At 35.6% G+C, this 26,581-nt stretch overlaps 1 protein-coding gene across 4 annotated transcripts in view; it reads left to right on the plus strand.

Moving 5' to 3' along the window:
* The window catches only part of VTA1 (vesicle trafficking 1), a 41,313-nt gene extending 23,806 nt beyond the window's left edge, over positions 1-17,507 (plus strand). For 3 of the 4 annotated variants that reach the window (XM_074862693.1, XM_074862696.1, XM_074862695.1), the window contains 3 exons: positions 7,569-7,745; positions 9,616-9,696; positions 16,364-17,507. In XM_074862693.1, coding sequence (XP_074718794.1) covers positions 7,569-7,745; positions 9,616-9,696; positions 16,364-16,509 — 404 coding nt within the window. In that variant the 3' untranslated portion in view covers positions 16,510-17,507. The remainder of the gene's footprint in view (positions 1-7,568; positions 7,746-9,615; positions 9,697-16,363) is intronic. The other variant, XM_074862694.1, reaches the window with a different exon arrangement.
* Positions 17,508-26,581: the final 9,074 nt, after the last annotated feature.

The following is a 26,581-nucleotide window of genomic DNA, read 5'->3' on the forward strand; positions in this document are numbered from 1 at the left end:
TTCTGAAGTATAGATCTACAGACTTCACAGGTGTATGCAAGTTTTTTGAGAAGTCAAATGAAATCATATACAAAGCTTTGTTTGCTAAACTGCTAAAACAGATAGTAGTATTACTGCTCTGTGTATAAACTTATCATGCTTTTCAGTTATTGATAAAAGCAAAATATATGCAAAAATGATTCATTTCTGAAATATATCCAAATAGAAATGGTATGTAATTGTTAAATTAACTTTCAAAATATTTTCACCCATTTATTTTTGTATGGTTTGCAGTTTCTCTATGCTTAATGCTTTATGAATGTTTAATTCTTTTTGTATTTCACCAGTTGCTTTTGATAGCAATCAGTTTCATTAATAAGGGATCTCCTTGTTTTCCTCTCCAGTCAGTGCAGAAGCTTGAAATACAAATTTTAAATGTGAATCTCTTATGGAAATAGGATGTCTTTGGAATGGATATTTTCATTATGCAAGTTAAAACAGACTAATTCTGCACAATGACAATAACCTTTATGTATAATTTTTCACATACCTAATGAAACAACTAAGAACATTAAATGATTTGCAATTTTTGTCTGAGCCACTTTGTGGCTTGAATGAATGTCACTTAAGTTGATGCTCATTTATCTCAACTTAAGGTTGAATTTAATAATACAAATTTTTCTAGTAAAAAGGAATAATAAATCTACAGTACAAAAGAGTTAGATTTAACTTGTAAAGTGTGGCTTGTATCTAACTTGTAGAGCCACCTTGTAGAGGTGTCTACATAAAGTTTTATGAACATATGTATTAATACATATGATCCATGTATTTAGACATCCACACATACACACACATGTGATGTATACACATACAAGTATTTATTTGTTTCTATTCCATGTTTGGGGTCTGTACCTGAGTCTTCAGTGGATTTTGAAGTCTGGATCTGTAATTTCAAATATGTTATGAATAGGCTTGTAATTTTCTGCACATTTGCTTTATTTCAAACATGTAAAAGCATTATACAACTGGTTTCTCTTCTGGTTTTCAATGTTTTCAACATGCAATCTCATATTTTGAAGCTTCTTTCCTGTTTGCCTGTGACAAAAGAGGAGGATGGGCATGACCTACTATTTATAGAAAGATTAAACTGGTGGTCCTTCCAGTAAGGTATAGCATCCTATTCCACTTGGCAGCCACTAGCCGATTCCTTAGCAGAAGACAAATGTGTAGCAGAAGATAAAAAGTAACAAAGTAGCTTACCACCTTTATCAGACAGTGAACAAAGTGTAAGGAAGTAGAAGATAGGCAGTCTTACTCACTCCTTCCAAGCCCATCTTTGTTAGAAAGTAGTATATTGCTTGAAGTATGAGAGTTTTCTATTGTCTTCCCAATGTGAACTGGAGAACATGGCATACAAGGTGAAGTTAAATGGGTGTAAGGATAGTTCTTATTGCTGTCTTAAACTATACCTAATGAGAGAGTGTAGAGAAGATCTAAGCCAGACTGTTCTTAGACATGCATAGTGATAGCACAAGAGGCAATGGACGTAGATTGCAACAAGGAAAATGTGAATTAATTATTAGGAAAATAACTTTCATAATAAACATGGTCAGATACTGAAAAGAGTGTCCAAGAGAGGTCATGGAATCTCCATCCTTGGAAATATTCAAAACCAAACTGGACACCATCCTGGGCAACCGGCTCTAGCTGACCCTGCTTGAAGGGGGCTTGGACTAGATAATCTGAAGAGGTCCCTTTCAACCCCAGTCATTCTGTGCCCAGAGCAGCATGATCCATGTTAGTGTTGCTATAAGTGAGGAATTGGACGAGGTAGCCTGCAAGGTATCCTTCAGCCTTTTTATGATTCTTGAAAAAATCATTCAGTTGTATATGGAAAAGAGAATCAATGAGTGGAAGGGGGAGAGGGCCAGATAAGAGCGCTTCTGGGGTGCAGACTTAGCCAAAAAAGTCTGAAAAGTGGCTCTCCACAGTGTAATCTCTTATCATTTATATGTCCTGGCCACCATTACATTTAAAAGAAAAAACCCTAAAAATTATAAAATACATTGTCACTATTTTTTTTTAATGAGAATGTACACCAAACATCTATCCCTGTTTATTCTTACTCTTTATTTTTTTAAAAGTAGACAAAATTGTCTAAAAGTCTGGGTGCCGATTACAATTTCTATGTAGTTTCCTGGATAAAATACTGTTTGGGTATTAATGTTGCAGAAACACTACAACATAAGTAAATTCAAATGTTTGTGAACAAATAACGAGTATGATACAATTTGATTTCCAAGCTACCGGTTTATTCTTGTTACTGTTTTCCTTACCTAAAGATGTCCTACAGACTTTGAACACTTTCTTACCCACTGAAATACATTCCAGTCTAGGCACAGCTATATTTGAAGTGAAGCATTAGCAAACTAATTCCTTCTTCAACATACAATCTTTTTCAAAGCAGTTTTCTTAACTGCTGGTGCAGCTGTAGTGAGAGACACTTACAATGCAGCTGCAGCTGCAAACATCACCACATATTTGTAAGTCACATTGCACCAGTTTGATAATTTAATGGAGAAGACAACATGTGGGAAAACATCTTTTGTTATAGTAAATGGAATGAATACCCCAATTAAAAATTTCTAGCTTTAGTGGTCTGGCTCATAGTGTAGTAATGTTTACAAAGCTCACCTGATGATGTGAAATGAATTATGAATTCTAAACAATTGCAAAAACAGAATTTCTAAGCAAAGATTAGATTTGCTAAAAATCTGTGTATGCAGCTTGTGTAGAAACAATAATTGTTCCTCAGCAGCAACAAATAGGCTCTTTCTTCATTTCATTAATGTGGAGGCAGAGGTAACTGACTTGCTCAAGGCTGCAAAAGAAATTTGCAGGAGGAATAGTAGAATTCAGACTTCACTCAAATCCTTATCATTCACTGCAGGTCATTACAAGCAGTAGTGTGAATTGGTGAGGACTGTTGCTTTCATTACCAAGTTATGTCTACGTGCAACTTAAAAGGGACACAAATGCTGAGTGAGCCAAAATTTTAATATCCTTATTGATAGGGAGCCTGCAATATCTATAGTTTGGCAATTTTTTGTTATTGTTGTTGAATTGTATTTCATGTAGTAAGAGAATTTCTCATGCTTACTTTCTGAGCAATGAAATGAAAAATACTTTTTGATGTTTGCTTTTGGAAATTAACTCCTTAGTGTAGGTATCCATAATGCTTTACACAACAAAGACAAATTTATGCAAATTAATTTTTATTAGAAGAATCGGTTAAAAAAAAGTGTCAATTCTTGCTTTGTGCATTGTAAGAAGAAAAGCAGCATTGTTTGAATGTATGACTGGACCTTCCCCATTCCTTTCTGCTTGCTCATTTTCTTCCTCCCTTTGCAAGTGGAAAAAGTCTGTTTAAACAGAGTGAAACTAGGTCTCTGTAGCTTGACAAATTACCATTTTTTTCCAAAGTGTTATTTTCTTTGTGATTCTTGAAAACCATACTGTAACTCTTGGAGATGTTTTTACAGTAACATAGGCATGCTTTATGCAGTTCTGCTGTTGGATTTATGGATGCTGTTGTCAGGATGCCACCATGGAAACCTTAAAATGACATACTACATTTATTAATGCAGTTGGAATATACGTCCTAGAGTACACATAAAGGTCACTTAGCAGTAGCCCTAGGTCATCCAACAAGATTTTATACTAATGGAAAAAAATTAAAAGTGTAATTTCAAATATGAAAAAGTGTTTAACTGGTCATGGTATAGCCGTAGTAAAATACATTAAATGTCACCACTTTCATTGCAATATATAACAAGTATTCTATATTTATATTACAGAATTCCAGGAAACCTTTATAGTCCCAACTAGCAGAAAGAACAGTATATGAAAAGTTGATGAATTTTTGAGTCTATTTCTCAATGTTGTAGAAAAAAATATTTGCATATATATGTTTTTAAAAAGCAGTGTTCCAATAGAACCTTATGTTGTGCAAGTTTTAGCAACATCTCGAGCTAAAGACAAACAATGCAGCAGAATGAGAAGATGTTTCTAAATTAAAATTAATAGATTACCTTTTTAATTTTCTGGACTCAGTGAAAACAGAAGTCCAAAGAATTGGAGGAGTCTGGACTCCTTAAAAATTTTGCTAGTTTTAAGTTTAGTGCTCTGGGCTGCTGAAGTTAAAGTCATAATGGGTGCTTCCTTACACTAGACAAGGGAATACCCATTAAGCCTTGAGATTCCTCTGTTTATATGAAAGAATCTTTGGACAGTTGGTTATGGGGCCAGGGGTATCAGACTTACTCCACTTATTGAAGTCTTGCCTTCAATAAATAAATAATAATTAAAAAAAAAAAGAACCAAACAACAAAAAAAAACAAACAAAAAAACCCCACAAGCAAAGAGATAGTTTGGGTATACTGTAGCTCTGAGGAAAGTCTAAAGAGCGCATGGATTCATTATGCTGGGATCCAAGCACAAAGGCTGATGAGGTTCCAAGACAAGAAATTCAGCTGGAGCTGAAACTGAATGTGAAACAATTGTGTCAGTGTTCCACAGCCTCATATTTCAGCATCCTTAAGCAAATTGCAAGCTTTAAATTTTAGGGTATAACTGCTTTATGAGAAATTAATTTTCTAATTTTTCTAATGTTTGTTCCCATTCCTTGGAAAAGGTTTGTTTTTCAATAATGTTATGGATGTTCTAACCACAGAACTTAAAAACAGTTTGTTGACTTAAGTGTTCTTTTCAGCAGTCTGAAATCCTTTTATTTAGTACTACTGTTAAAACTTCACGAATACTGCCAAGTGCATATCTCAAAATGGTTCTAATACTTTAATCTCTGATAAAGGATATTTTAAATATTTACTTTGCAGAAAGAATAGTTACAATACTTTGATGACATTTTGACACTTTAAACACCTAAGAAGAGTTAATTTAAACAAAACTACTTTTATGTTTAATACAGGTTAACATTTGCCAATTGCATAATAAGGAAATCAAACAGTTGAGCTTGATCTTTTGATACATATACCTGATTAAAAGTATATTGCCCTTTTGTGAATTTGCCTCTTACAGGCACTCTTACTAAGGGTGGTCAGCACTTCTAACACTTCTTTTCAGGTTGCTTTTCTTCTGTTTATAACACTGCCAGACATTAACCATTTGAGTTCATCTTCTATGGCTAGTGTTGCCTACAGCATTGCACCTTTACAGGAGTGACTAGAGACCGTGAACTATGCAGTGAGGAAGTTTGAAGCTGAAACTGGGGATGTCTTGGAGAGAAGATTGGGAGGTAGTACAAGACAGACACAAGTATGGGGCAAGGGGTTGCAGATATGGGATATGAAGCCCTGGTGCAGATAGAGAGAATCAGAATGGGACTGAAGAGCCAGATAAGGGCAACAGGAAGCTGCAGGGGACAGAATAAAGGAATAAATGCATTAAAGGTTTAGGTCCGTAACTCTTAGTTGAGATACTAATGAAAGAATGTTTTCTTCCACTCGCTCTTTCTCAAAAGTGGCTTAATTTTTACAACAGCTTTCCCAAAATACTAGCTTCAGTCAGACACCCAACATGGAAAATCCAACTTCATGGCTACAATTTAACCAAGCTATAAATAATTGATAACAGTGTTACAAGTAAACTTGGGCAGCCTTACCTTCAGACAGCATGATGAGTGTTGTGCATAACCTTTTCATTAGTCTTAAATATAGTAAGTCTCTGGGATTTCTGTTAAACTAAATCTTATTTTCTGAAACTGTTTTAAAGTAGCTTCCTTAGTTAACACCAAAAAGACTGAAAAATACAGCATTCAACCAATGGCTTATTCCTATCATTCCGTTATTATTTAAAAGGTAGCATATCCAGTGTTTACTTTTGAATCTCACCTCTTTTTTGCCAGTTTTGACACATTTAATTTTACCTCCATGCATGTTAGACACATGATATTGCAGTATGAGTTATTAGCAAAGGAAAATCTGGCACCTTAGGATATCCTTTGCCTTCCAGAAATCTGCCAGATGTTTGTTTGCATGTCAGAAATAGCTTCATAAAACCACAGCTTGAATTACTGGTTGCAGCAAGTGAAAGTAATTTTCATGAGTAACATACAAAAATTTTACTATGTTCTTTGTTTTTATATTAAATTTTGCTAGGAATGCTTGACATGCCTGAGACAACTTTGCTTTCAGGTTTCTTTGCTTTTTTAATACTTTAAAATAAAGATTTTTGGTATTAGACTGTGGATTTGGGAGATTTGTGAATTTGTTTATTAGTACTTGAATGTTCTGAATGAAAGTAAACAACTACAACTTTGCAATATAAACCAAAAATGTATTCTTTAACTGTATATTTATTAAAGTCCAGTAAAAATGTCCTAATGACAGTACTGTTGATTTTACTCCACATTATAGCCTTTTATTGTAGTAAATAGTATTGTGACTTAGAAGGTGTTTAGTAATTTTTAGTAAATGTAGTACCTGTACTTTTTCTGTGAGGAAGAGGGCCTTAGATGGGAAAAAATTCCAATATTTGTTAGAGTAATATTTGTAATAGTAGACTTCAGTTATTAAGCAGTAGAGGTGTTTGCATAACACCATCTTGTATAGTTGAAGATTAGTGTGGATTTCAGGCAGAACATCGCTCTTGCCAGCTCTAGACACTTACAGGTTGTTTGCTCCCTTTCAAGAACTGGCTGTTAACAAAGCCATTCCCAAAACTGTGCTCATTCCACCTGACAGTATCGAACATATACACAGTTAAAGAAAAATAGCTTTTTTAAATTGAACTGAATTCAAATTAGGGAGCAGAAATCAACCATTTTCTAAATTAACTGGGTCATTAGCGTAATAAATTTGGAACATTAGCCTTCAAAGCAACATCAAATAAACTAGACCGGAACCTTAAGAACATGATAAAATTGAAAAATAATGCATATGTTCTTCGTATGTGCTATGAGATATATTGAACATCATTATTCTTATAGTGCAATATGTACTCTAACTGTTCTAGATACAGTTATGACTTGGGCAAGCTGCATTTTGGTTTTTTGTTTGGTATTACTTTCCCAAAGTTTGCCTGTTTTGTTATTTATTTGTGGTTTGTTTAATTGATACGGGGTGGAAGGATTGGCACTGTCTTTTCTTTTTACAAAGAGTTTCTAAGGCAAATACAGTTTTCCATATTCTGGTTCATGTATATATTAAAATGTAGATCACTACATATTTGTAGTATCTTGTTCAACTACTGTGGATGCACTTCATGGAGGTATAAGGGATTGTACTAATGAGACAAATTGCTTATATTCAGACCAGTAATTAGATGATCTTTCAATTTAAACAGAAGAGATCTTTGAAAGTATGTGAGTTTATAGATCTTTATCCTATGGTCTGTTGCTTTTTACTTTGTCAAATCAACCATAGGTGGTTTGGGTTGATAAATGTTTTATGTCACACTGTGGTGGCAATTTTTCTATAACAAAAATTTGAAAGGAGGTTTTAAAAGAAAGCCTAAGTTTTCAAGTGTTTGTACAGAAGAGTTGCAGTAATTCCTGTTTTGTGTCATCATAGCAGATGTTGAAAGGGAAGAAGCAGGGTCATCTTCTCTCCATAGTGGAACAACTCAACCAACATCATCATCTACGTATGAAGCTAACAACATACCAACTAGTAATTACACTGGCATACATATACCACCAGGTGCCCATGCACCAGCTAACACTCCAGCTGAAGTACCTCATAACACAGGTATGTCCCAATCACACCCAAAAAAATCACGCCTTCATTGAGAGGCAAATTCTAGCCCTCTTCCCATTACATATGAAGTAACATATAGATATTCTATGGCAGAATCAACTTCATAAATTAACATCATAAAAATGCCATTGGAAATATTTTTTTATGTTTTTACGGTTTTGAAAATACGTAATTCATATTTTGGAGCACTTTGCCAGAAGAGATAAATGGACTGAAAGAGTGAATGTTCCTGCAGACAGAATGGTTTTTTTCTTCTCTAGAATCATGCATTGCAACATCTATACTGTAAAGCCCTATTTGAATCTTTCACTTGGTAGATTAAATTATATGACTTCATTTCATATTTAGCTTTCCCTGGAAATTATATGACTTCATTTCATATTTAGCTTTCCCTGTGCAGATAGACTGCTGTTCTTTATGTGGAAACATATCCAACATAATGTTGAAACTGTTACAAAACCGTAACAATCATGCCTGATGTACCATTCATACTTTTCTTCTGTTTGGTTTATGCTTCTTTTCCCATGCAAGTACTTTAGTGTGGTTGACCTCAAACAATATTATTAATGGAAATTTTGTCCCTGTTGCTAAACATATTGGCTTCTCTAGCCACCTTCTTGTTCTGTGTCATTTTTGGACCGAAAACAAGTTCTTAAAAATCCAAAGTTCTTCCCAGTTGCTGTATTTAAAAAAAAAAAAAAAAAAAAGTTGTATTAAATGATTTGTGAATACAACTTTTTCACCTCATATTACCTTTTTATAATGATGTTTAATAGGACTACAGAAATAAAGCTCTTGATTTCGATCCTCATGATCATTTGATCAGATATGTTTCTGTATTCTAGAACATGAGATGTTTTTGTTGCACAGCCCCTCCTTTTCTTTTACTTTCTCATTTTAAAAATGCTTCACCCTATGAAAAGTTCAGGATGCTCTTCTTTCCCCTTTATCAAGGGGAAATCCTTCAGATAGGTGGGGTTTTTGGGTCTGGGAGGGGGAGAGTATTGTTTTTTACATTCAGCCTAGGTAAATGTTTAGCTCTTTGTTTTTCCCAGATCTGAAAATTACAGGTTATGTACCTTGTTGGAATACATGAATTCTTGCATTACGTAGTTTTAATTCTATCAGTCATTCCATGAAACAACAAATAATTTAGAAAAGTGATTAATACAGTCTTCCTACATAGCAGATATTACAGAAATAACTTTGTTAGTCTGATAAGTTCTGGACATACTGCAAAGATATAGTTTTGGATCAGTGCAGATGAGAGTGTCTAAAATGTGAATGTAGACACAAGAATGCTTTACAGCATGAAGTGCTGTTTCTTCTAGCATCACCAGATCCCTTTTAGATCTAGTTAGATTTTTTTTATTCTCAGCAGTTGTTTTTGAAGAAATTAGGAGTTAGTTTGAAAGTGTGAGATGGCAGCCATGGGGCTTTAAATATACAATAATGGAGGCTCTCTGATATTAAAAGGCAGAATTTAAACTTCAATATAGAAGTTTACTCCTGCTCTTCTTTAGCAGGTTTTCCTCAATACTTTATGATTACCAGTGTCCTTTGGATTAATGTTTTCTTTTTTTTTTTTAATGCTTGAAATTAAATGCTTGAAATACTGTACTGATGAAATGAATGACAGCCTGTAAATTCTTCTGTATTTTATAAAACATTCATAGTCTGAAGTAAGGGTTTTAAAATTGTTTGTCGAAAACTTTCAGAATTGGGAAGCTATCAGCTACTTAATTTAAAAATCATTGAGTTACTAGGTTTACCTGTTGTATTTTCTTATTTTGTCTGCTTACTTTTAAAGTCTATAAAAAAAAACCCAACCCAAATCCATTTTTTTTGCATTGATTTGCAGGAGTGACAAGTAACACCATTCAGCCTGCTCCTCAGAATATTCCTCTAGTCGATCCTTCCCTTTACAGTGCTCAAACTGCAGGTAAGGTGGTGGCATTTGTATTGTCTGTACATGGACATGCTGTGTCCCAAACAAGAAGTTTGAGAAACAATGTCATCGTTACCTGAATGCTACTAGTTCAGAATTTTTTAAAAAAAGACACCATCTACACATTTTGTTGCTAAGAGTTTTATAGTGTCTGAAAGTTTTGCTACAGTGTATGATTAGTGTTGTCTGTCTGACTTTTTCAAACCAATGGGCTAGCATTGTGTCAGTTTTTTCATTATTTATGTTGTTCTCAGGTGAGGTCCTTAGCAAAGCCTATATTCCTGATGGCCCTGCTAAATTGTATTTTTGTTAATTAATACACATTCCCTTTACTTAAAATTTCTTCTACAGGGTCAATATGTAAGTTATATATTCATTAACTAATCATGACATTCCAGTGGTGTTCTGTGTTGCAGCATAGTTGTTACGTGTGCTTGTTGATTTTAAGTAGTACCTGTATTAAATGAAATAATTTATCACGTACTGCTAATGATGTCATTTTGATATAGCATTTAATCAAGGCTTTTATCTGTTAAAATGCCATCTGTCTTTGATGTTAAAATCACTGATAACCTATATTACATGTATTTTATGTCTGCTTGCATATATCATGCTTTGAAGTGCACACATAAATGCTAACCTTAGGGAAAGCATGGCCTGTGAAAGAGTAGTGACTGACAATAAAGCTGGAATCATCCTAGATTCTAATTTGAACACTGATGTGCATTTGGACAAATTATTAACTCTTTTCTAGGAATTTTTCTGTCTGTGGAATAGAGATAATAAAAACATAAGTTACATCTGTTTGTAATAATCAGGTTTTTGTTGGCAATATAATGTGGATGTTGAGTGAGGAGGTCTAGAAGACTTGGCATGAAATCTGTTCACACTCTACCCTACAGTTTATCCTCATCAGGGAAAGCTAATAGTATACCTAATTGATGTTTTAAGTTCCAGTACTAGATACAGTCAAATGTTGCCTGTTATGACTACAAAGTTTATATAGGTATATTCTAACTTACAAATATTTAGTTAGATATTTTAGTTTATTATGTTGTTGAAGAGGGTGTCTATGTTAAAATACCAACTTTACTGAAAAAGCATTTTTGATTCAATGGAATGCTATAATAGGAATTCAGCGTTTAGCTTGATTTTAGTCATGATCCTCTAGACAGTCATTCTAATAGGTTTTTGGATAACTACTCTGAAAATTTTAGTCATCATTCTTTCTTGGTTGGAATGTTTAGTTGTCAAAAATGTCATAATTTTGATTTAAATGTTAAAAAATTCTTCATTAAGTATTAGAAGTTCCATTATTTGATTTCTAGATAGTATCAGTGCATTGCTTCTTCTAGCCACTTACCTGTGATAACCTGATTTAATAAGTACATAAATATAAATAAAAAGGAATGGAGTGAATTAAGATACCCTGTGTTTGTGAGTATTCATAACTACTGTCATATAATTAAGAGATGAAGACCCTTGCTAAGCACAGAGATGAATCTCTTAACTTGAAGTATTTGCATGCCTTCATTCCTCTGCTGCACATCTGTTGTGTCACTACAAGTTTGGGTCTTATAACAGCTTAAAGTGTTACATTCTTATGAGGGAGTTTTGCAGAAGTGCACCTGACACAGATCCTTGGTTCTGAAAGCTTAGAAAATACGCTGCCAGTGATGCAGGAGTTTGAGAGGGCATAAGGGATGTATCAGTCAGCAGAGATACAGTAACAGTTCTGTTTGCATGCATAGAATTAAGAAGCTTGAGAGCAATGCAGAGTGTTTGTCCTTGCCTGTCACCATCCTGTCATGCATGCCTGGTCACTACCCAGTGCATCCTCCCTTCAGCTGTACTGGATGAAGGTAATGGCAGATATCATTCTTCTCATACTGGTGAGGAGTCCTTTTTATGCCAACAATACTTGGTTCCACAGTAGCCTTGTTCCCTGACATGTAAGTAGATTTAGAAGTGCCTCTATCTCACAACAGACACACTAAATTGTGGGACCTAGGAGCCCTCCCCAGGTCCTGAGTTGCAATATATATATTCAGGCTAGATCCTGGCTGCATATTGAGGTTAGACTTTGGTGTGCACCATTCCTATGGAACCGAAGTTTCCTTTGGATGGGAAGGAAGGATCAGTGTTGCATTCCAGTAGATCCATGGAGCTAGCACAGTGCAAAGTACGCTTGGTCCATGATTTAGACATGATGTCTGTGTCTATACTAATAAATTAAACATGCCTGTAAATAGTTCACAGTGAGAACAGCTGGCACAGAACCACTCACATCCATACTATTAAACTTTTAAACCTTCTAAACAAGGTAGTTTGTGAAGGCTGCCAATACTGAATGGTCTCTAGCCTGCTCTGACCACAAGTCATGCCCAGGAGTTGTTTGGGAAAGTGCTAGTTTGCATGGGCCAAAACCATACTGGAGTCTGTTCCAGCAGTTTGACAGTGTAGACAGTCAAGTTTGAGTGCTGAGACGCATTCCCTGGCACTGTTGAATGTACTAGTATAGGCATAGCCAAACAGGATATTCCACATATTCCTGCAAGACTCTTCCTGGTAGTAAGTTCAAATATATATTTTTAAAATAAATTATATATTTTCTTTCCTTCCCATAACATGTGAGAAGCAATTTGCTTAATGCTGTGATGGGAGGGAAACTTTTGATGGAGAAGAATGAAATATTTTATTAAAAGAAAATAAAGTAACAGCATTCCTTTGATTTTAGTCAGCACGAGTCCTTCAATAATTGTCCTGTCCTGTGGGAACAGGTTCCATAGTTTAACACTGACTTTTGAAAGTGTCAAAGCTTGTGCATTGGTTAATGTCTCTGACAACAGAATGTAGAGCTACAGCAACTTTGTATAATGTGTGTGTGCACTTCTCTGGTGTAGTTTGCTTAAAAAATTTATTACACCTAGATTTTGGTAACACTACATGCATTCATGGTTGTAATACCCAGAGTTTTTATAAAATGTTCTTACATTACCATATGCTTCCTTCCACAGGTGGCATAGTGTAGAGAAACCATATGTCCATTCTAGTTCTGTGTATAATAAATAATGTTCAATTTTCTACACACAAAGTAGAAATAATAGTTTGGCATTTCACGTGTTTTCATGATCTTCAGAAGAAATCTTTGAGGATTTATATTTCAAATATCTTTTAAGTGCTTTAGTGGGAAAAAAAGAGCATCTTGTTTCAGAAATCATTTCAGTTACCTTTGCCATCACTTTTTAAACACTAAGCTGCATTATTAAAATGTTCTTAAATCAGCTGCCTTGTATTTGGGCAACTTCATAGAAAAGCATCTGATGGATGGAAAAGGTTACCAGGGAGAAGCAGAACTGTTCTTTTTCAGCATCTCTAGTCAAATTGCCTTTTGGTTTTCACTTTGTGTTCCTCTTAAACTGAAAGAATCATGCTTGTTATGGATTCCATATGTCTGTCATATTTCAGTAGTAGATATAACTACTGTGCTAATAATTTCACATAAACGCAGAAGCAAGTTTGCTTCAGGATAAATACAGTATACTTTTCCCATCTCAGTGTTGCTGGGCTTTTTTAGAGCTTGGAATCACAGGATGGTTGAGGTTGGAAGCGACCTCTGGAGGTCATCTGGCCCAACATCTCTCAAGCAAGTGTCCTGTAAAATGGGTTGCTCAGGACCACGTCCTCTGTGTGTTCCCCTGCCCCTGCACTCTACCCGTGGTTTAATTTGCAGCACTGAAGGAAGAAGTTTGAGGAAAAAAAATGTCACCATTAATTCAAAAGACAGTTTTTTAATATCTCCAAGGATGGAGGCTCCACAGCCTCTCTGGGCAACCCGTGCCAGTGCTCAGTCATCCTTACAGTAAAAAGTGTGTCCCGATATTCAGAAATACAGAACCCTCCTGCATTTCAGTTTGTGCTCACCACCTGTGGTCCTGTCACTCGGCACCACTTGAAAGAGCCTGGTTCCGTCCTCTTTGCACCCTCCCTGTGGTTATTTATATACATTGATGAGATGCCCCTGAGCCTTGCCTTCTCCAGGCTGAACAGTCTCAGCTCTCTCAGCCTCTCCTCATGTGAGAGGTGCCTCAGTCCCTTCTTCATCTTTGTGGCCCTTTGCTGGACTCTATACAGGGTGTCAGTGTCTCTCTTGTACTGAGGAACCCAGAATTGGATACAGCACTTCAGGTGTGGCCTCACCAGTGCTGAATAAAGGGGAAAGATCACCTCCCTCGACCTGCTGGCAACACTCCTTCTAATGCAGCCCAGGACACCATTAGCCCTCTTTGCTGAGAGGACAGATTGTTCGCTCATGGACAAATTGGTGTCCACCAGGACCCCCAGGTCCTTTTCTCCAAAGCGGCTTAACCCTTAGAATATGTAAAATGAAGTCAGTTACTAGCTTTTGTGGTTATCCTGTGATGTAAGTACATACATTATAGTTAAGTTTCACATTATTTTGAAACCTTAAGAACACAGAGCTGTTTTATTTCAATTCTGCGTGTCCATTGTGAGGTGCTGACTTCAATAGGAGCTGAGGCCACTGAGCACATCAAAAGATCAACACCCTTTTACTGTGTAAACTTTGGTTTATAAATTTAAAATTGTTAACTTTTTTCCTTCAAGTTATGTCATAATAGCATCTGAAGTAGATTTCATAATAAATAAGGCTTTATGCCAGCAAAACATTAATAGAGCTCATACTGTAAAAATAAGATTAGACTGGTGAATTTAGGCTTCCTTCCAATAAATTAGTTGAATGCTGGACTGATGCCTTGGCCAGTTTTTAAAGAATGATTTTGTAGTTTCTTTTGGCATCATAGCATAAAGCCACTTCGAGGGGAGCTGGGTTTTTTTTAATTTCTTAAAGATGTCCAGTAACGTGGTTGCAGATTGACCCCAGCTGCTTTTAGTCTGTGACTTTATTTAGGTTACAAAATAACCTAAGTGTGTGCCTGTGTTTATGCACTGCCTCACATGTATTTACTCACATGTGCATGTATTTTAAGAGACTTAATGTGGCTTAACTTGAATTCAACAGTAAACTAATATACATTGCAATGATAATGAACCCACCAGGTTGTCACATGCCTCAATATTCAACAGTTATTTTCTGGTTATATTTATTTATTTAAGGCAAAATAGTAGACTTATAGAGTAATTTCATAAAATTTTAAAATATAATCTTAAGAGCACTTACCCTTCTGATTTTTATTGGAGTAGGGTTGTTTTGAAAACCAGCAGACCAGTCTAGTCTTTAATATTCCCAGGTTTTCCATTTTATTTGTTCAACAGCTGTTCTTCAGTAATAAGACTGGGGAAAGGAAAAGCAAATATAATAGACGTTTTCTGATAAGAACTGAGATTCTTTGGTAAACATTCTCACCATATTGCTAACAAGTTTTATTTTGAAAGAAAGAGATCCAGCTAACTGAAATTGTACCATAAAAATGGCTTTTAAGTGTATTCATGTCCTTGCTTAAAATTAGAAAGCTGTACTTAGAGAGCTAAACCTTTGGTTAGCCAATTTTTATAGAAAATCTATGGTGCATTTTAAAATGCATTTTTTCTTAATCTGTGAAATCTGTTCATTGCTTATAAAATACTGTGGGGGAAGCCTATTAAATGAATACATAATTCTTTAGTATTGCATATAATTATATATCGATGTCAGTAAAAATCAGTCTTTTACAGGTTAAGTTGTTCCGAAAGAACATAAGTGAAGGTTTTGTAATTTATCCATAGGTTATTGGAGTGGCATGGGATTAGCCTTAAAACTCCCAGTGAATTTGTGTGTGGAAGGAGGGCAGTAACACAACCGTGCTTTACTTTATGCACACATTATTGATACTATTCACATATTAAATCTTCTGCCATTTAGGCCATAAGTCTCTACTGTGCTTTCTAGAAGACTGAAAGCATGTGTTTGAGCATTACAGAATTCCCAGTGTTTTAATTTATGTTAAGAAAATACTCTGATTAATAAATAAGTTAATTGTTTTATACTATATTATGAGAATATTTTTTCCTAGTGTTCTCCAGTATTACAAAAATGGTCATATTTAATGGGATCAATCTTGTTTTCAGTCATCTTGCATAAAATTGGAAACATAAGCGGTACTTGGATAAAACAGACTTACAAAATGTGCAAAAACATGCCAGTGAGAAATGTGTCTACATTTTGAAAAGTTACTTCAGCTGAGAAGAAACAGTTTCAAATTACGTATTATTCCTGAAGAAGAGAGCAAAGTAATTATACTGTAAACACAAAAAAACATTCATTGTTTCTTGTAGGTTGTAATATGATTACAGATAACATAGTGTTGTTAAAAAGCTCTCCTTTGCTGCCTTAAATGAAGAGCAGATCTTTCTCAAAGGTATTGACTTACTTTTGAAAGGCACTGGGTCATACAAATACCAGTGTTTAGAAAGGTCCTCTTATATTTTTCAAATGCCAGCAGCAAAGAAGTTAAGCATTATATGAATGGAAAGCAAAGTGAACAGAAGAAACACCATAGCTTGGTCTTTGTAATATTACCACATATATTAGCCTGGTTTTCATAATATTACTGCAAATATAAGTAAAACACAGAAATCATGTGAAAGGAAGCCTCCGTCAGATTTCCTTTATAGTAACTTTGTAATACTTATGTTTTTGCAGGGGAAGTCCGTTTGACTCCAGAGGACTTTGCCAGAGCTCAAAAATATTGCAAATATGCTGGCAGTGCTTTGCAATATGAAGATGTGAGCACTGCTGTGCAGAATCTACAGAAGGCCCTCAAGTTACTGATTACGGGCAGAGAATGAAGTCTTTATCTAACAGATTCATGTCTTTTGCCTAAGAAACTAACAGCTTATTACTGTACCTGTTAGGGGAGTGGAGTTATACACGAGTTCTCAGTCCCATCACCCATGACAATGAAATCACTGTTTCAGTGTCATATTAGCAATTAATGGTACAGTAGGAATCTCTTTTCATTTTACAAACAGTGGAGCTAGAAACATGAATGCTGTGGCTTGATGTAAGCAAAATACTGAAGAAAGTACTGTGAACACTGCTCAAGAGTTAGAATTCATCTTGCAATATTTAGGTTATTGGAATGGGAAAATGCTGAATCTGTCAAAAAACTTGAGCATAAGAATGTTCTGTTAAAATTCTTACTCTGATTTTATTATTTCAAACAATTACTTAATAAGTATAATAGCTTTAAAATTGTAACTCAGATTAGCGCTTTCCTCCTGAAGTGAGAGCATGTGAGAAGGCTGGCAGATCCACAATGGGAAGGACTTTTTTCTGTACACAAATTATTTGGGTATTATCTGAGGCATAAGTCAAAGTTGAGGGAAACTTGAGGACATTTGTATTTCATTTTAAAACGTGCTGGAAAAAACATCTCTTAATACTTCAGAGAGTCATTTTGATGGTGTTCCAACCCAATCCCCCACAACTGTACAGACTGCTAAATGTATTCTTGATTATTGGTTCTTGCTCCTTTTGTGTGAACACTTACAATTTTGTATATGTATGGATAATTAAGAGAAAGTACTAATACTTATCAGAGATGATCCTGAAAGCTGAGGCAGAGATTCTAAACAACATGAACTTTTAGGGAGATTTACCTTGTAGCTGTTTCCTCTTCTTAAGAGACTGGGAAAAAAGGCCTGTTCTTCAGCCATTAAAGCAGTATAGGTTCATCTCTGGTATTAGTGTCATAGAGCTTATTTCCAGCTAATATTCTTCCTGTTTGCTTTGTTGTGGAGACTTTTTGGACTTGGGATTTAATTAAAATATCTTGGAAACTGTATTTTGAGTCTTTATGAGGTCTGCCCTTGCAATTATAGAGCTCTTGATTGTTAAAAATCTATCCATGCTGTTTAAAAGAAAGAAGAAGTAGCCTTTTAACTGGTGTGACATAATAATTGAGTACACCATAAAGCATGTCTGATTTATGTAATAATTTTAATGACATAGTATCTGACCTGTCTTTCCAAGCTGTCGGATCAAATCCACGTATTCGTTGCAGCTGCACACTTTTGCAGTGACTAAAATAAGTTTGATATTCAGAACAAAAAGATGAGGAAAAGAAAATCAGACATAAGCATGCATTAAAGTTTAGCTGGTCGTATCCTTTTAAGAGTGTAGAGTCTCTGACAGCAGGTTTGAGACGGGTGGTGTGAAACTTGTAAATATGTGCTTAAGCATTTTAGTTGACTGAGGTTTAACAGGTAAAATGTCTAGTATTTGTGTTTCTTTCTGATATGGGATAGCATGCTAATCTAGACAATGATTTGGATTAGATTTTAATTGCTTTGGGAAATTTAGAATAAATAAGTCTGAAACTTTTTTGACAGTAATGCTGCACAGCCCTGGGCAGTAAGCCTGTGTTTTGTACAGTGCTTCATGCAAGCTGGATCCCTCACTTCAGTATCAAACTGAATTACTGTAAATTATTCCATGTATATTATTGTGGTGTTACACTGTGATTGGGAAAGCTGCTTTTCAGTTGGAAGAAGGATGCAGAACATTGATCCATGTAGAAATACCTATATTGCATTGCTATAAAAAAATCAGAAGTTGCTTTCATTTGGGGATCATACCACTACTTACTAATACCAGCTTCAGTCCCCAGCACTTGAAAGAGGAATGTCAGTTTTCCTGTTTCTATTTATAAAATAATTACAAGAACTTTGGGCCTTTTGTATTACATGGAAAAATAAGCAAGCTGTGATATGATACTGTATTAATTTGAGGCTTTTCAATTAATTTTCTTTTTTTTGGTGATTGATATGGAATGGAAGTACAAAACTAAGAAGGTTGCAAGCAAAAATTTAAGTATTTCTTAAAGATTGCCTGTTGGCCATGATTATGTTGAACCTCTAGGTTCCTCTAGGAAACCAGGGAATCATCAGTGAAAAAGTGATAAGCAATGAAAAAGTCACAAGCAATTTTTTTGAGTGATCATTTATAAATGTGTAACCTTGTTCTGCCTAGAAAGAAGTTAAAATAAGTGTCTCCGAGGGGAATGGAGATGAAAATCCTAATACAGAAGTTTAAGAATTGCTTAGAGAAGCTATCAGGACATGCTTTCTGAAAATAAATTAGTGTTTAAAAGATTTAACATATAAAATTCTTACGAGTTCTGTAAAATAAAACATATCCTAATACTGACCTTCAGACCACAATACTTGAATTAGCATATTGAGTTTTACTTTGCATAAAATTATTTTGCTCTGATCATTTATTTTTTGAGAAGTTTTGTAACAGCGCATCAAACCTTGTTTGAAGTCACATCTTTAAGCTGCTAACATTTGATGCAACAGACTCTATTTATCATCTAAACTGATGCCTAAATTAAATTATAGCAGAACACTTCCATTCCATTAAATATGGCCTCTGGGACAGCTTTAAATATGGCAGATAGCCCAAAAGTAGAAACCAGTGTTGGAGAACAGTTCAAAAACTGTACATATTTGAAAATGTCGGAGAATGTAGTTAGATAGTCTGTAATTATTCCAAATTGGAATTTGTGGTAGGCACTGGAATTTGTGGCCCCATTGTTAAATATTGTGTGAACTTTAAGTGTTGACTGATTAATTTTACAGCCATTCTGAATGATAAAGTATCAACCCATAGCTCCTCTTAAACGAATTCCCAACATGTGTGAGTATAGTATTCAATAAAGGAAAGTGCCTCTTTTGCTGCGAGCTACAGTCAACAACTCTATCTTCTTCAGTACTATTGCCACCTACGTGCTTGTTGGCCTTTCACATTTGGATTGAGAGTTCTCAGTCTTGCTTAAGAAAGGAGAAAGAAGCGTTTTCTGTCAGATATTCCATGTTCAGTTTTGCTACTTATGTAAACTAGAATTGTAGTAAATCTGTTCAATGTTTCGTAAAAGGCTTTGGTATTACTTAATGTTTTTGCAGTTCTTTATACTTTCATCTCTCTGCAGGGAAAGTTCCATATTATTCTTCAGGATTCCTATAAAAGTTTTTGAAAAGTGTTTTGCGGAGCAGGTATTGTTTATGAAATGGTGATTTTTTTCAAATGTGTGCTAATTGGATTTAGTAATACTGGAGGTGTTCTTTTCAAATTGTTGTAGTCATTTCAGGTGGAATTTTTAATTATGTCCTTTGCAAGTGAAGTTTCAGAAGCACAGACTTGAGGATGATCATATTGCAGAATGTGATTGTAATTGTAGTATTTGATGCTATATAATACTTACAAGAAACTAACATCAGAGAAGCTTACTGTCAGAAGTAGAGTTGGGGAGTGGTGGTAGTCCGTGTGCAGACACATGTCTGTGCATTTATAATATAATGTATGTAAATTCAGTGGTGAGCTATAAGAATGCCTTCCAGAAACCATAATTAGTACCTTGTTTACAAGTATTGGGAAAATGTCAAATATATACATACTGCTGACAAATGTTGTTCTTAATACTAAACCTTAAATGTACTAGTATAACTCCAAAAGTTAGCTTTTAATTGTGCAGTATTCCAACTGAATGATCTTTGATTTTCTACTTTTTCATGTCAACAGTAAAATAGGAGCCTGGTACAAAATGAATGAGAACAGAAATTTAGAGGAAGTTAGATTTACAAAAGATCAAAGATAGTTTCTGTTATTTTAAAGTCTTTGTGGTAATGTTCTGATTGAGATTGGCAAGTGGCCCTGCTTATAACATATAATTCTTGCTTTCTTTTAAAATGTCCTCTGTTGTGCGGTTTATGGAATTAAAGCCTGAGCCTGGATATCTGGATTAGGAAAACCTGAAGTTTGATGCTAAGTTTCTAAATCACCAGTTCATCCTGATACTGACAGCAACTGTTACTCACAGTCATCTCAGAGTACCTATTTTTAAATGTTGGAATTTTAACCAAGTTTGTTGGGAAAAGGAGCAATGCTTTTTTCTTATTGTGTCGCCACCTTTCAGTGCACAGCTGTAGTAACAAGAGAACTGGAGAAGATATGAATTTGCATTTCACTATGAGCAAGAAAAGAATATTATGTTGGCAGCAGAGCGCTCTCTGTCTCTGGCTTACAAGAGTATTGGAACAGTCTAATCATAGAGATTGTTCTGAATGTAATGCCCTAAATGATCTCAGAATAGGAACCTTGTAAATAAGAGCATTGAAAACAAATTTGAAAGAGAGTGCAGCCATATGCCGGGGAGAAAAAGGAATCACACTCTCCACAGAACGGGAGGGGGCACAGAAATGATTGCTGAAGAAAACAGAAGAAATACTTACAATCCCACATGGAAGCAGAGGCAGAGCAATGACTGGAATGAGGTTAGAGTTGTTGATTGATTTATTATTTTTTTTTTTAAGAACCTTGAAAGATGAGAAAGCAGCTTGAGCTTAAAAGATTGCAGAAAGATAGAAGAGGTGGGAGGAGAACTAGAATGACAAAAAACCCCACTTTTTTTACCTCAAACTGGGAAAAAATGTTATAGCACAGGGTAACCTAGTTGAGGAAATGATAGCAGAGACTAAGTCTACCTCTAAAAGGGAAGGAAAAAAAACCACAAGTTGACAGCATTCTGAAAATGGAGAGGACCTGATCTCATGCTTGGAACCTTTGCACTCATTAAATATGTCATATTTCTTAATTAAAATTGATTTGATGTGACCCTTGTGGAAAACTTAGGAGACTGCATGAATTTCTGCATGGTATCTGCAGAGAACTAGAGAGATCCGTGTTTGCCTTTAAAATGCTTTCTCCTGATTTTGTGATTTCTTCCTGTTTTAATTTGTCTGCCCTTTTTCATTGTATTTATTCTGTGGTGTTCCCATAGCTAGAGGGGAGGTTGTTGTGGTAGAATGCAAGGCTAAGTATGAGTGATAGCCCACATGTTTAGACATTCTTGGGTAATTTGGGAAGATTAACAGGTCTGGGTTTTACCTGGTATGTGCTATGGAGAAAAACATAGTGATTATACTTCCCTCCTGAGCTTCAGAGGCTCTTTGGCAGCTGTATGACTACAATATTTAAATAAAGGATATGTGGAAATTAACTCAGAGCCACATTCCCAATCAGAGCCCAACAAACTGATCTCTAGGAGTTTGGAGACCTCCAGCTAAGCTAAATTGGTGAAATTGTCAACTTCTCCTTGCCTCAATTAACCCGTCTGTAAAATGGGCTTCTTAATACAGTCAGGATTTTTGTAATCCTGAAGAGTAATGATAAGACAAGGGCTGCTTATGGTAACAAGTTCCCAAAATAAATAGAGTTTTTAGGAGAGACAGAGAAGGTATTAATATGTAATGAGAAGATGTATAATGAGAACGGAAGAAATGCAAAAAAACTTGATAGGATAATTTAGGGGACAATGGACCGCAGTGAGGAGATTGAGATAAAGAGACAGTGTAGTTGTAAATCATGGGCAGCAATTTGTATAGAGTAGTAATACCTAATGCAAATCTTAAAATACTGGATTTATCAGAGGACCAACATAACCTCCATTCTACAATGCTGAAATGAACATAAATCCAGTAATAAGAACTTTTAATGCATCTATAAGTTCATAGTTAGCATTTTACAGCAGAACACCAAATAAAGGAATTGTATTAGGAAAAAAAAGTTGTGATCAACTTCAGACCTGTTAATTTAACCACAAGATTAAGCAAAAGCTTACTTCAGATTCTGAACAGAAGACTTAAAGTTCAGACATGGGTAGGATAGCACATAGTATGTTTTCTTCTAGCCCTTTCATTCTGCCCCTCACCCTGGGTGGTTTGGGACACTAAGTTTTTAGAAAATGAATGTGATCAATTTATTTACTTAAAATGAAGCAATGCTTGACATAAGACCCTAAAAAATACGTAAGTGGAAATAGATTAGCATGAGAATTGAAAGATGGATTAAAGGTGGTGGAAAAAGAGATTGCAGTAAACTCTTAATTATTTTTAGGCTGGATATGGAGAGAGATCAGCCTAGGAACACATCCTGTTTCATACATCAGTGACCTAGGTTGAGGTCACCAGCTAAATCACATGTAATGTGTGGATTAGATGAAGTTGGGAGGTATTGCAAGTACTACAGAGAACTGAGAAAAATTCTGTGACTGAAGGACCAGAATGGAGTGAAACTGAAAGCACAAAATACAAAGTCACTCACTTGGGTTCTAACAGGAGAATACCTTTTAATGAAAATGAGGATACTGGAAGCTGAAGTAATCCTCATCAGCCTTGCCTAGTTCAGCAAGCTAATGCATATTTAGGATGCATTGGATGAGACTTGCAGTACAGAGATTAAGTGCAGTCACAATACTGGGTTTGATTCTGGTCATTGTTGATTTAAGTTATTTACTAGTAAGAGATACAAAGAAGGGCTACTAAGATGATGAAAATCTTACCTATTGAAAAAAAACAATTAAATCTAGTTACAGAATGGCTTAAGGCATTACGGACAAAGCATTAATTTATTTTAAGACATCTTGATAAATTTATGGATTGGATTGCAAGATTGAAGTGGTTCTAGAGTTAAAATTTCAGTTGGTCAGTCAATGAGCATTTGGGAAGGTTTTTGTGGCTTCTGCTCAACCTTGAGTAATGGTCCATCTCCCACAATACCTGGAAATGTTACTGTAAAAAAAGGTATTGCAGGTCCTGAGACATTGTGATGACCTGATTTCTCCCAGTGTCTTCCAGTGACACATCATTTTGTCTGTCTTAGGTCTAATGTTTGTTATGATGCATTGTAAGCATTTTGTGAATAACAGTGAGTGTGGGGCAGAATGAAGCAATTTTTATGCATTGTGTGATTTCAATATGTAATGTATGTTTGCTAGTGACTGTGGAAGGATATCCACAGTCTGCATGTTTCTGAATGCAGACACCTTTTAAACTTGCAATATGAAAAGCTTATCAAAGATTTAGACGTAGAGCATATTGTCAAAATATGGCACTGCTCAAATTAGAGGCTATATCTCTTGGCTTTGCAGGAACTAGCCCATACTGAAATCCCTGTAAGCTGTTGTAAAAAACAGCAAATAATTATTTTGTGCTGAAGATAATCAAGTGTATCAGCACAGTCTTGGGAAAAATACTTTATTCAGTATAGATACTAAATCTGTATTTGTAAAACAGGCATGCAGGTACTCATGACCACTGCACTTCAGCTTAGCAGCCCTTTGATAATAGAAGCTTTACACACATCTGGCCTTTATCCTACACTTACTCGCCTGAGTAAGTTCACCATGTGAATGGTTCTACTGAGGCAATAGGAGTACTCGTGTACATAAGTGTTTGCTGTGTTCGGGTAGAAGGCTTTGCTTGTTCTGTAAAATATAACTAGAACAATGGCAATGGCTTTAATGTATCCAAGTGTGGTTTGCTGCTAGTTTTCCAGTGTGGGGTTCTAATCTCAATCTTTATACTGACAGATTTCGAGACAGAAGTCTTTTTTTCCATTTATGTTTTCTGTTGGGAAATGCTGGGGTTTTATTTGTACTTTATACAAAATAATAATGATAAATTTTATTGAACCTAACTGCACTAGATATGCAGAAAAGGGTAGTACTCCTTTGAAGGCTCTATCAGTCGATTTTATTTTACAAATATATCTAAACACAGCTTCTGTTACCTAAGAAATTTTTATTCTCAGCAGCACCTGCAGGAACATGCACAAGCCCCACAGCACAGGCCCTGCCATGCATACTGCAGGTGATCATGAAAAGGGGCAACTTCTATTCTTGTTCACTCTCAACCACCTACCTAAATCAGAACATGCAGCTCTCTTCCCCTTACTACTCAGCTTTAGATGGTAAATTTCTCCGACAGACTCTTTGGAGTACTTAAGTCATTGTCCCTGCTGAAGCTCAATGAGATACAAACAGCATAAAATGTGGAAGTTCCATTCTACAGCCACTTTTCATAGTAACTGTAATATTTGTTGGTACTGTTCGGTCAGCTTTCTGTGAAGTAATCTGTTTGTAAATGTTTCTGCCTGTATGTTAGGTTTACAGATCCATGTGTATTTGGTCAAAGCACTAAGCTCTTTGAACCTAAGCACATTGGTGTATGCTAAACATGCTGCTACTGCATTTCTAGCACCTGGAATTTCTTCAGTTTCTGGCAATGGAAATACCTATCAAGATTACTGTCTACTGAAATCTTAAAACCTAATTCCACAACTTCTTCCTCTGCCACAGTTCATCTTTCAGAGAGCATCTTGCCTTTTGAGTGCTTTGATCAGACTTTCCAGTCACAGTAGACACAGATGCTGCCACAAACATCTGTGCAATGTGCACTTCAGGACAAGCCTCAGAACAGCCCACTTCTTTTTTCCCTTGGTTCACACAGCTCCAGTCTTACATTAAAAATAAGATGATTTTCTGAAAGCATTCGCTCTCAGTGACTAGTGTTATGTTAGTCTCCTGTCTAGAAATTTCTTGATCTTCAATCAAGTTTGTTGTCTTTTTAGTCCTCAGCTATGCAAAATGTTAGGACTCAAGAGCTCCCAAGAGAAAACATCTGTTTATGGCTCCCAACTTAAAAGCTCTTTCACAGTCAAGTCTTTAAAAAGGGGAAATGCAAAACAGGGTGGGAACCTTGAGATTTCCAGACATAATGTCTTTAGAGACTGAAGAGGCTTTCTCTTTGTAGGGCACTTTAGAGAAGACCTGAGAGTATCAGCCATTTTCCTAAAACTCTTTGTCTATTAAGACTTTTATTTAAAGTAGTTTCTTGAGATTTTTGGCAAGCAACTGGCAGAAGTACTTTGCAAGGATATGTTGAATCAGTCTAAATCTTGTTGGGTTCTTCTATCATCACTCCAAAATAAAGGTCTTGCTGACTGGCACTCACTGGGTAGCTAAGTTCAAAATACTTGACATTATACTCAAATATCTAGGAACTTTGACAAAAAGTACAAAAGACTGCAGAAGAGGCTTGTTTTGTTCATGTGACCAAACGCAGTAGCCGCCATGTCTACTGCAGCCTTTAAAAAGAGTGAACAAACAAGAACTGAGTGGCTTTGTTTGTACTAGAAGACTGTCAACCACTTGACAATTCGATAGTACTTGAAGACTTGCTCAATAATTTCTTCTGGGATTTGGATATGTTATATCCAAATATAACCATAAAGCTATTATCATATAACTCCCTGGACCTCCCAGGAGGATACCAGAGCACATGCATTGATGTCTGCTGTGTGTCTTGATTCCTGAAGAAAATTTATTGTGCAATAAGAAATCATCCTTTGAAGGAAACCATATTTAGCACTTGTACAGTGAGGTTGTCATTCTGATAAGGATAACTACTTTGATACTTTTTGTCTCTAGGGGACCTCCCTCCACTCTAAAAAAATAGTAAATCTATTGTATATGCTATGCTCTCTTACTCTGTCTCCCAAATCCCACACAGGCAACTTCCTGCAGACTGCACATAGGAACCTCCACGGAGGTACTGATATGAAATCCGATGTTACAAATTCTAGCTATAATGGAATTGTTTGGAGACCTTTTTGTGGAATGGAATCCAAATTGTTCATCCTTTGTGTACTATGGCTGGTCTCTTTGACCTAATATCATTTTAGATGCCATTTATCTGCAGTGTTTGACAGCTGGTAACCTCAGACATGCTCAAAATTATGAAACAGTCTTTTCTTTACTACATTTGAACTCTTGTTCTTTTGTTTCTCTTTTAAAACTCCTCCCATAAGACTCCCATTACCTCGTTAGACTTGCTAACAGTATCAGCCTCAGAATATGCCTGGGAGAAAGGGAATTTAAATTATTTCTTGTCATCAAAAATTTATGTATCATTGGGCAGTCTTTAACCTTAAAAACATGAATACATATTTGAGTTTAAGTGAAGAATATCACAGATGTCATCTTCAGCAGTTCAGATTTCTCAATGAAATCAGACCTGT

The sequence above is a fragment of the Strix uralensis genome, chromosome 3, assembly GCF_047716275.1.
Source record: "Strix uralensis isolate ZFMK-TIS-50842 chromosome 3, bStrUra1, whole genome shotgun sequence".
Taxonomy (NCBI): domain Eukaryota; kingdom Metazoa; phylum Chordata; class Aves; order Strigiformes; family Strigidae; genus Strix; species Strix uralensis.